A 12,241-nucleotide genomic window follows, 5' to 3' on the forward strand; every position below is an offset into this window, starting at 1 on the left:
AGCCCACATGAAGTTAGCCCATTAAGAATCAGAATGCATGCAATACGAAGTCAACTTTAAGGCTGATTCTTTCTGCACCTCCATACCTTCTTCTCTCACCTCCATAGATTTTCGTATTTCCAAAAATACCCCTCTGTAATATTCTGGATTACATAATCCAAAAGTCATTTTTCAAATTTGTAATTAGCTTCCGGATTATATAATCCGAAAGTCTTTTTTCAGATGCATGATTACTTTCTAGATTACATAATTCGAAAGTCTTTTTTAACTTTCGGATTATGTAATCTGGAAGTCTTTTTTCAAATGCGTTTCTGGATTACATAATCCGAAAGTTATTCTATGGGGATGGCACAAGAAGAATAAAAATATATTTTTATGTTGGGTATGGAGGTGCCAAAAGAAGATTTGGAGGTGAAGGAAGAAACAGTCCAACTTTAAAGCAACGCAGGCTTATTCAGATCACTAAGAGGAATGATCCCACTACTGTTTCTTCCTGCAACCCATCAAATTTCTCTTTACACCTTATTATTTCGTCTAAAACTGTTTTACCTGTATTAAAAATGACTTCCAGTTTATTATTTTTAGAATGTTTTCGAAACATATTTTTTTAACAAAGCATATCAATTCTTACCTCTTCCACAACTAATTCAATTATTATTCTAAATCATTTTCACAATTTAAAATTAACGGAGTAAACATTAATTAATTGTTGAACATCACATACAAAAATTAAGCAATTTGCATGAATATAAATCTTCAAAAATTCAAAAATAATGAAAGATTTATCCTTTTGGATGGAGTAAGTATCCTCTTTCAAAATTTTAAGCCTAATTAAGTAGATTAAAATCATCGTTCACTACAGGAAAAATTTGATTTAGCTTCCAAATTTTTGCGTGGGCCATTTGCGGACGCTACTCTCGTCGGCCAAAATGAGTAAAAGCCCACGCAAGATTTACATTGGACGCAAAACGAACGCATATATTGATTTAATTTTTTTTTTTAAATTTTTTTTGCGTCGGCCGCGGCCCACGCATAGGCGTCGGTTTTGCGTCGGCCGCAGCCCACGGATATGCGTCCGTTTTGCGTTGCCCACAGAACCCACGCATATGCGTCCGTTATAGCCCACGCATGTTTAGAATTTTAAAATTTAAATATTTTTAATGTATAATAAATATTTAATTCTTTATTATATTTATTTTAGAATTATTTCTTTAATGTTTATTTAATTTATCAATGTTATAACTAATACAATTTTGAAACCCATTTATCTCGAGTTAGATTTTGTCCAATTTCAAAATTAAACTTCTATTAATTTCATCATGGAAAGAATATCATGCAATGTATTAAATTGAAACCTACAAATTCAAATATCAACAATACAAGATGTCAATGGACTTAATATCCGAAATTAAACAACAATTTTAATTAAAACTTAAATAAACTTAACTAAATGAATTACAATTAAAACAATCAATTTAATCATGAATACAATCCAATAACTAATAAGATTAATCATGTTAAATGTGAATAAAAATATATAAATATATTCACCACTTCCACATGTTTTTCTTTTCACATATGAAGTTAAGCAAGAAACAATAACTAGATAAAAATGTTCATTATTATGTTATATTTTATTTAAAATAAAACTGAAATGATCCTAATTTTTCTTAATCACTATTTTTTTATTCCCACCAATGTATCTTATTATCTTTATAGTTGTAGAATGAATTATCACTGCACAAAATTTAGACTAAAAATAATTAGTCACTATATTAATTAAATTATATATTATTTATCTTTAAAGTAATTTATATTATTAATAAAAAATTATAAAATAATTTTTAAATTGGTATCTAAATTAACTATTAAAATTTTAGTTACTAATATTTTAGATTTTAAATTTATTTTAATTAAACTTTTAGAGACTAATTTAATGCATATGATTATGCGATTATGGGAGTAATTATGAAATAGCAACAACGTTTATATTAAATATACACTTAAAAGAAGCATATAATTAATTGTAATGATTGGGTTTAATATAGTGAACGTTCCTTAAAAAAATTATAGTTTTCATGATCAATTAGGATGAAATAAATAATCTTTTAAGTATGTATTAAAAGATGACATTTTTTAGTTTCATCATAAAAAATTATAAGAGAATATCCATTTTGTGTGGAAAACTTAGTCTGAAGGCAGATTATAACGACATATTAATGATTCTAATGTATTTTAAATTACTATATAAGTCTTGTTTTGTTTGGTTCTTATTAGAGTTCCATCTTTGATTTGTGATAATAATGAAATTTCTATGTTATTGACGGGTGAAACAATAAAAAATGGAAAAGAGAGATTTTTATTTATTTATTGATAAACCAACTAAATTCTGATGATAGAATTTCATAAGAAGTTATGTTGTACGAACGATGAGACATATCTAATCATCCTTCAATTATGTTCATCAAGACACAGATTTCTTCTAGCATTCGTGATTCTATTCCAATCACAAAATTATGAATTTCCTGAAAGTCGTTAATTTAAGATAACTGGTACGACCTTGACCAACACACTAATGATTAGGTTATTGTCAATATCCAATTTTGTCTAAGCTATTTAAAAAAAATAAAGGAAATATAAGTTGATTTTTTTTTTGTTTTTTTAAAAGATAAATATAAGGTGACAATAACACCTATACTTATGCTAAATGTAATAAAATATTAACTTGCATCCACTTTGATGCGATATCATTCTGCAACGTATTTTTTAATTGCATCTACTTTGTGTCCTCATTCTTCTTATTATTATTATTATTTTAATAATTTTTAACTTGTATTTACTTTGTGTCTCCATTCTAGATTCAATATTATTCTGTCACTTAATCTTTTTCATTGTATCTACTCTGTGTCCCCATTTTAGACACTAACTTATTATTATTATTTTAATAATTTTTAGTGTGAGTTAAAGGTCTCTATTGTGAACATAATATTTGACATTTATTTTTGCATCCAACTTGAGTAGACTTCACTTATGCTAGTGACTTCTTTTTTGTAGTCTTAATTTTTTGTTGACACCTAAATGAATTTTTCTAGTAGTGTATAATACCTCACTTATAAATGTAATGTTAAATACATTCACTAAGGAAAACAACATTTACCTATAAAAATAATAGTAATAGTAGGATTGATTTTTTTAAAAAATTATACTAATATTTCTAACAATCCCCCACATAACTTTAAATAAATAAAACTTTTGTAGAATATATTATTTAAAAAAAAAACATTTTTATACTTCAACATAATGTAGAGACCTAATTACCTTGTGCTCCTTGAGCTATATTCCCATTAACTGGATTTTAGTAAATAATAGATACAATATATGTGTTCATTTTAGGTTATAATCACTGATTGCATGTATCCTGTTACATGAGTGTCACTTAGAAACTTAGTCATGTCTCATAATGGTGGCGCTACCATCACATTTACCAGGTAAATCTCAAAGGGTGGTTTGTAACTCGCACCCCTATAATAACTGTCATTGGGTTCATTAATGAGCATAAATTCATTCATATTTTAAAGCTTTAATCATACATTTTTGAACTATAATAATAAATAAATTTACTATTTTGATTGAGATTCATCTAATTGGGTTTATTTTGTCCTTAAATGTTATTTTTGCTCATTTTGTATTTAAGTTGTAGTAGACGATCTAATATTTCTTAGTGCAGATGTCTAAATGAAGTGTCTACCACTACGAGTGAGTCGAATCGTGCAAACTTTCAAGTTTTTCTTTGAATCAAAATGATAAATGAAATATGAGTTAAAGAATTAGAGAATTAAATATGCAATAGCTCAGAAACAAAGTTGGAAAAATATCTTTTATAGAGATATTCTCTCAAAATTCTGAAATTAAAAATCACTTGTTAAACGCCAAAAACAGGAAAATCTCTTTCAAAGATATTGTAAAAGAAAATCTTTTTTAAATATCTCTTGTACAAGTGTTGGGTTTAATTATAATCCATGTGCAAATTTGAAAGGAGTGTGTAAACAAAATATTTGGAAGAGAATCGAGAAGGAGATCTAGAATTGATCGGGAAATAAGATATCTACTTGATAATTTGAATTCGATTATTGTAAACCATTATTTTGAGGCGGATTTTGATTTTTTATTTTATGAAAATAAAATAATATTATAAAAGTAACTTCTCAGGAAGAACATGACACCACATTTGTGTGAGCTTTCATAGTCGAATAACACTTTTAGATCTAGATTTATTTTTCTTTTTCTTTCCATTTCCACATGGAAGACTAAACCTTCTGGGTTGATTATATTGTAATTCCCTATTAAGTTTTGAGGTTATGATCAATAAAAGTTTCATTTTTCAATTCTATGTAGCAATTTGGTTTTACCTTATGATCTTTTTGAAATTTTATTTTTGTAAAAAGTTGTAGTTGAACACATGTTGAAGGTTCAATTCTTTTCTGTAATTTGGATTTCCTAGTTTGTTCACATGTTTGATTTAGTTCAACCTTTTATGAGAATTGAATGATGGTAATTTTTATTTAACCTGTGAAGAATACATTAGTGGAAGAATTTGGCAATAACCTACTTTTCATTCATCTTACAATATTTATTATATTTTCTTACTAAACAATCACAAACCCCCTTTTACTTTATTGGTGTTACTAATTTTTATTTCTTGCAGATAGGTTTTGAATACTAATTGTTTTGATTCACTATTGGATTCGTTAATAGACGACTTGAGACTATTGGAAGATTGACTGAAGACGGAATCTGTTTGATTAGGAGAAGACTCAGGAACAAGAGTTGATGAATCTTCTGGAAGAAAAAAGAGTCAATGCAGAGAATGAGGATTCTTGGGTCTGGAAACATGGTGAGACCAATACTTTTATTGTCAAATCGACATACAGTATTCTTAAGGAAGAAGGCCAGGGGGATGAGAGGGATTTGTACGTGGGATTTAGGAGGATAAAGGCTCAACCATCAGCTTCCTCACTGCATGAAGGGTTTTGGAGGATAATATTGCGTCTATGGTGAATTTGGCGAGAAGAGGAATTTGTTTGGAAAGCAGTATATGTGGCCTGCGTGAGGAGGAAGAGGAAAATACGCCCCATCTCTTTTGTACATGTAGAGTTGCCTAACTAGTATGGTCAAAGTGTTACGAGTGGTTGGGGGTGACATCGACGGAGCATTGCGAGCCAAAAATGAACTTTTTGAGTTTTAAGATCAGTGGGATGAATAAAAGCGTTAATCAATTGTGGGGTTGCGTGTGGGTAGTAGTGGTAGCCGAGTTGTGGAAACATAGGAATAAGAAGATATTTAAAAGCGGTAGGATAAACTACATATAAATTTTTTCAATGGTACAAGTGAAGGTATCGTCATGGGTGAATTCCAAAAGCAGGTGGGGTAAGTTTTTCGTATTCTGACTAGTGTCTTGAACCTTTGATATGTATGAGATCTATTAGAAAAGGGTAGGTGTTTTGTCGTATTGCGGGGTTGCTTACGTTTGTCAGTCGTGATCCTCAATTTTTCTATTCTGGTCTGTGTATAGTTTTCTAAGGAATGGGTTTTCTATAAGGATTGAGATATCTCTGAAATACCTCAATTTTTTTTGTCGATAAAAAAAGAGACGACTTAAGATTATCTTACTACAATTATACTATCATTTCTCTATGTTAGACAGTTTACATTGTAATCGAGTTTCTAATATATTTGTGTCTTACTCTGAAGTGCCTTTTTTTTCATTAAATTTTTTGCTACAAACTTTAGATATGGCAAATTCACTATCACAATGCACTGAAATAAGAGGTATATGTTTATTTAACAATGGTAAATTATATAATTTTTTTAAAGAAATTATACTTCAACATTAGCAATATTTAAAGCGATAAACTCTGCTTCCATGGTAGATAATGAAATAATAGTTTGTTTAACAGATTTTCATGATATTGCACCTATACCCTTCAATAACAATAGAAAAATGTGTATAATGAATGTCTTAATTAATGGTTCCTTTCAAGTATTTAAACATCCTTTCGAAGCAGTTCAACCAGAATGATCAAAATCATGTGTATATTTCCCTAATCTACCAACAAGTAAAGTGAAATTTGTCAAATATAATAAGAACCAATAATTTAAGAATATTTATGAGAAGAAATTCCTTCACCTAAATTTTCCTTTAATTTAATGAGTCATAAGGGATTAAAATTGGTTTCAGATAAAAAAAATTCACATAATAAGATTGAGTTAAAATAATGTAATCATCTTTCTTTATAAGCTTAATATGCAAAATAATATCTATAGAACCAAGGTCCTTCAACAATTTTATAAAATTTCAAATCAAGTTGTTGGAAATCCATATTGAATAGAGATAAAATCAAATTATAGTATATAAGTGAGCTACAAATTTGACATTACAAGTTTACTTCGTGAGGTTGAGTTAGACATACACTACAAGAAAATAATTAAATAACAATTAATTTAGAGACAAAAAATAATAAGTCATTATATTGACTAAGTTAGGTATTATTTTATAAACTAAAATAGTATTGTTATCTAAAATAGTTTCTATTAGTAATAAAAGTTTATAAAGTAATTTCTAAATTGTATCTAATTAGCTACCAAGGTTTTAGCTACTAACTACAATAAATTATAAATTAATCACTAATTTAATTAAATACTATTTTAGAATCTTAAGCAGTTAGTAGTTAAAACCTTGATATTTAATATTAGACATCAATTTAGAAACTACTTTATATATTGTTGGACATCCCACATCGACTAAATATTAGAGCCTTTCATAGTATATAAGTGGGTGCAAACCTCACCCCATGAGTTGGTTTTATGGGGTTGAATTAGGTTTAAAGTCCACTACCAATGATATTTTAGTTTATAAAGTAGTATCTAACGTAGTCAATATAACAACTAATTATTTTTTGTTTATAGATTAATTGTTATTTAATGATTTTCTTGTGGTGATAAACTCACTTCGTAAGATAATATTATAGCATATAGTAAAACTCATTGGGATTGTTGTGTCACCAACTATTGATAGTACTTTTGTTGGACCATCAATAAATATCTAATCTTATACTTGAGATGTGTTGGTTGCTTGATATGAAAAGATATGTTGGAAATCTCATATTGACTAGAAATAATGTCAAATTATAGATATGAATGTGATACAAATCTCACTTTACAAGTTGATTTTGTAAGTGTTGTTAATTAATAACACTACAAGAAAATCATTAAATATAAATTAATTTTAGAGATAAAAAATAATTAGTTACTATATTGATTAAATTAAATATAATTTGTTTGTAGTAGTAGTAGTGTAGAAGGATGAAAATGCTAACATGCAGGTAACATATTTACTCAACTTTTAAAAGTGGCGTCTTTCTAGGCTTGTTTTGAGGATGCGTTTCAGTTTCGATCTGAAACTAAAGCACTTTGCGCGTGAAGTTTTGCAAACTCCTGGATGAATTAAAGAAGCTTGTCAAGTTTATAGAAGTGGACATTGAACTGAGTTAATCCATGTGCCCAAAAATAGGGTTATTTGGACTCACTCTTCAGTGGCTGTTACACTCAAACACATGCTAGGAAGGCTTTACATGGTGCAGGGGATGACAATAAATGAAAATGTTTATCATTACTTCACCAATTAATTCACTATTCAATAAAAATAATTTCCATACACAAACACTACAAGAAAATCATGAAATAGAAACCAATTTTTAGAGACTAAAATAATTAATTGCAATTGTAACTAAATTAGAGACCATTTTAGAAACTAAAAGAAAAATTGGTTTCTATATTCGTTTCTATTATTGTTAAATAGTTTCTAAATTGGTATCTAATTAGCAACCAAGGTTTTAGAGATCAAATTTAGAAACTAAATAATTGGTAGTTAAAACCCTTGATTGCTAATTAGATACCAATTTAAAAACTATTTAACAATAATAGAAATTAATTTAGAAATCATTTTTTTAGTGTCTAAAATGGTCTCTAATTTAGTTACTACTGCAACTAATTATTTTAGTCTCTATAAATTGGTTTCTATTTCATGTTTTTCTTGTAGTGAAAATCCTTTTTGTGTAGCTAAAACCTTAGTAGCTAATGATTAGATATCAATTTAAAAACTATTTTATAAATTTTTATTAATAATAGAAATTATTTTGAATATTAATAATTTTTTTAGTTTATAAAATAACCTACAGTTTAATCAATGTAATAACTAATTAGTCCAGTCTCTAAAATTAATTTATATTTAATAATATCTAACTTAATTATTATAATAATTAATGATTTTTTTTATTTAAATTAATTGTTATTAAATGATTTTTTAGTATTTATGGAGACTGAGTTAGTGCCTAAATTAAGTTGCCAAATTAGCTTAGCAAAAATTTATAGAGTAGATTTGAATACGTGGTTAAATGTTTAAGACTTGGGAGTTTATGATAATGAGTGGCTAAATTTAAACAAGTTCAATGAAAACTTGCTGTAAATAAAATATATTTTCAACTTTTCCTATTCTCGTTTACTTTGTTTGACCTCTCATTGGATTATATATAGTTTCAAAATCTTACTTTTGTTTAAAAAAATAAATTTATAATTAAGTAAAATAACAAGCATTTTAAAAGGGAAAGAAATTTAAAAAAACATTCCCCAAATTACGTGGTCGGTGACCAATACCAAAACTTCATCGTATCTGAAAAAAAAAATGCCCTAGTCACACGGAAATTTTATGATATCTATTTAAAACATTATTTCTTTTAAACTAAAAAAAAATATGACAACATTAAAATTAATATAGATGACTCATACTCCTATAATTAATTTTTTGCATATAAATATGTACCAATCTTGGTTTGAGCAGTCACAATCTTATCACTGTTTCTACTACCAAACCACTCATTCTGCACTTTTTCTTTGTCTTTTCTTCTTTCTTTCTTTCTTGCTGCGTCACCTTCTCTCAAATTCCCAGGCTCTCTCTCGCACCACCATTTTCACTTTACACCCTTCTCGCTCTCTACAGTTTGCTCTGCTTCTCTGAAGTACGGTTTTTCTTTTTCCTTCAAATGAATGATCTTCTTTATTTTTAGTTTGTAAAACCACTGTTGTTACCAGTTCACAAATTCTTCTGTGTTGTTCAAAGCACGATTACGTACGTAAATGGTGCATGGCTTCTGATTCGGTTCTAGGGTTTCGTTCTCGTTCCCGAAACCTGAACGTCAGAACAGCATACTTGATCTCCAAATATTCCTCGAATTGGCACCCTGACAGTGTTATGGATGCACCTTATTTCTTGGTCCTTGCGTAGTTTTGTCTGAATCCTCGTGTTTTGCTTGTTTTGAATGGCTTTGACCGTTTTGTTGATGCTGTTGCTTGGTTTTCTGTGGTTGTAGGAACGTACGTAGTCAATGTTGTTTATTTGCGCAAGCCGTTTTGTTTTAGTTTTTTTTTTTGTTTGTTAGGGTTGTTCTGAAATTGAAATGAAAATTTCGTTTTGTTTGACTGTTCACGTTTGTGAAGGTTGTGGTGTATGTGTATCTAATCCTGTATTGTTCTGGTGTGTGTATAATTGGTCCTTTCAAAGGGTCTTAGACATTTATCCAGATTCATACACTATTAATCCACTTTTACCTGAGTCATTGTAAAACAAATCTTGATTACGGTTTTCACTGGACTGAACTAAATTTTAAAGCACACATTGATTCTTCAACAACAGCATCTTTTTCGGGGAATTGTTGTCACTATTCTCAAAAGTTGTTTCTGACAACAACACTGTCATTCCTAAGATGCATTTAACGAATGCACAAGCAGTCCAGCATCTGCATTTATTCAGTTTAAAAATGGTGCAAGCTTTTTGGTTTATCTTTTATTTTTTATCAGCTTGTTGGTTTACCTATTAAAATTGTTCTTTTGTTGAGAACATAAATACTATAGGATAATGATTTAATCTCTGGACTTTCGTTGCGTCTCTGTGACTTGATCCCTTTGCTTTTGTTTCTGTGTGGTGTATTTTGGTTACGACTTTATGTGATGTTCTTTCTTCTTGCTTGTACGAAATCTCATTGGCAGAACATGAGTAGCGCAACTGGGCTTCCTGCAAGATCGAATAAGAGACCCCTTTATACTGAAGATTCAATGGCTGATTCAAACATTTTGCTAGCAAAACCTGAGAAACATCAAAAGAAAATTAAGGAAAATGATAGAACTGATACTGTAAGTTACTTCTTTTCCCTTTTTTTCACTGAAAACTTTAATTTGATTTAAGTCACACGTTTTCCTTGTCCTATTTTTCCTAGGCTGTGTTTGCATCTTTTACACTATGGCACTTTGAGCAATTAATGTTTGACAGTTCATGCTATTCTGTTGTTTCAACTTCCACTCAAACTTGATATGATTTTGATACATTTTAAAAAACTTTACAATTCTATTTTTCAAGCAAAACATGCGTGGCTTGGTGGAGGAGCGTGTTGAAAGACCCAACAATTGCAGCAAGGGAGATTATGTCATGAATGAGCCAATTTCTAGACTTTTGGCTAGAAAACATGGAGAAGTTCAAGAAAAAGTTGACAAAACTGATAGAACTGATGCTGTAAGTTAATTTCTATTACGTCCTTTTTTTATGAGAGTTGGAGCACTTTGTATTCTCCTTTATTATTCTATTTATTTTTGGTTCTTCACTATTTATTCTTAGTCTTTCTGTTTCCTGACTCTTAATTTGTATTTTCTTCTCCATAACATCATCTCAGCCACTAATTAAACCATTAATGCTTGGAAACGCTGCATCTGCAACGGCAAAGCCTAAAGGTGGCCGCCATCTTGACATGGCTTGGCAATGGAATTCTCTGAGAGATATCAACAACAAGAGTGTTGTGACATGTGACTTTTGTCTGAAGACAACAACCGGGGGAATAACACGAGCGAAAAAACATCAAATGGGGATGCAGGGTGATGTTAGTTCTTGCCAAAAAATTCCACCCGAAATCAGGCTCAAAATTAGGGGAGCTTATGAAAACCAACAAACGAGTAGAAGAGATGCATGTGCTAAGAAAGTAAGGGTTAGCATTGCCAAATTCTTCCTTGAAAATGAAATTCCATTTAATGCTGCACGCTCTAAAAGCTTCAAGAAATTGATTGAAGTTGTTGGAACTTATGGTAAAGACTTGAATGCTCCAAGTTACCCTGAGTTGAAGGTTCGTTTACTGAAAAAGGAACTAGGGCAAACTCAAAATAAGTGTTCTAGCAAGTCTGATGCAACTGGGGATGGTGAGCCATCTGGACTCAATCCACTGCACACAATACCCACTATCATTGCTCCTGTTGAAGAGGAGAAGGAGGAAAAACATGATGAGAACTTAGTCAATCAACTGACCAAGCCTAAGGCGACTAAGGTGTATGCAAGGAGGAAAAACATGGTGAAAAGGTTGGATGATGCAGCCGACAAAGTTTAGGTGAGAAAAACTACTTAATCAACTGCCAAGCTATGGTGATAATGGTGATGAATGGGCTTGAATATGAGATTGGGATCATAAGATATACCATGAATGATCACAAATTCGTGTTTAGGTCTATTTGTACATAAATTAGTATCTGAGCTGTTTTTCTTGTAATTGTTTAGTGCCTTTTGTCATTCAACTTCGAAGTCAGTTTATTAAAGCTTTCTTTAATCTGTTATGTTTAAGAACCTTAATTTAGACGTGGCATATTGAAAGTCTTATCTGTCACCAAAATTATCAATGTCAAATTTGTATCTTAAATTCTCAATTATAAGGACTTTTATACTACATGATATAACTATTATGGGGAAGCACCGAATTAAAATAGATAAAACCAAATAAAAATTAAAACTATTTTGTAAGTGATAATAACATAAATTGCATGTATAAACCTGCTGGTGGTGGGGGATGCTTAGTCTATGGAACTCTAAGTGCTTCAGAATAGAAAAACACATAATGGGTAGGTAATTTATTTTGATAGGACGAATGGCATTAGATAAAAATCAACTTAATTGTGGTTAATGTTTATTCATCGTGCTTCTACACTGAAAAGAAAATTATGTGGGAAGAGCTAATAAGTGAAGAGAGGATATATATAGAACGTGTGCATAGTAGGAGATTTTAACATCATAAGAAAACAAGATGAAAGGATAGACATATCACAAAGTAGCACAAATAGACGGGTAATGGAGGAATTTAAAGCGTTTAAACATGGA

The 12,241-nt window shown here is 29.8% G+C and overlaps 1 protein-coding gene across 1 annotated transcript; it reads left to right on the forward strand.

Annotated features, from left to right (window-relative positions):
* The first annotated feature begins 10,104 nt into the window (after window positions 1–10,104).
* On the forward strand, window positions 10,105–11,666 carry LOC137815355 (uncharacterized). Its single transcript, XM_068618499.1, has 3 exons — window positions 10,105–10,245; window positions 10,469–10,621; window positions 10,779–11,666. Exons 1-3 carry the CDS (start codon window positions 10,105–10,107, stop codon window positions 11,478–11,480), a joined length of 996 nt encoding a protein of 331 aa, XP_068474600.1. The 3' UTR covers window positions 11,481–11,666.
* The last annotated feature ends 575 nt before the right edge of the window (window positions 11,667–12,241 follow it).

Source organism: Phaseolus vulgaris, chromosome 1 (assembly GCF_000499845.2).
Source record: "Phaseolus vulgaris cultivar G19833 chromosome 1, P. vulgaris v2.0, whole genome shotgun sequence".
NCBI lineage: Eukaryota > Viridiplantae > Streptophyta > Magnoliopsida > Fabales > Fabaceae > Phaseolus > Phaseolus vulgaris.

Coding starts and splice junctions, on each gene's coding strand:
- LOC137815355 (XM_068618499.1), top strand. CDS start 10,105: ATGAGTAGCGCAACTGGGCTTCCTGCAAGATCGAATAAGAGACCCCTT. Junction 10,246..10,468: donor AAAATGATAGAACTGATACT/GTAAGTTACTTC, acceptor CTATTTTTCAAG/CAAAACATGCGTGGCTTGGT. Junction 10,622..10,778: donor AAACTGATAGAACTGATGCT/GTAAGTTAATTT, acceptor ACATCATCTCAG/CCACTAATTAAACCATTAAT.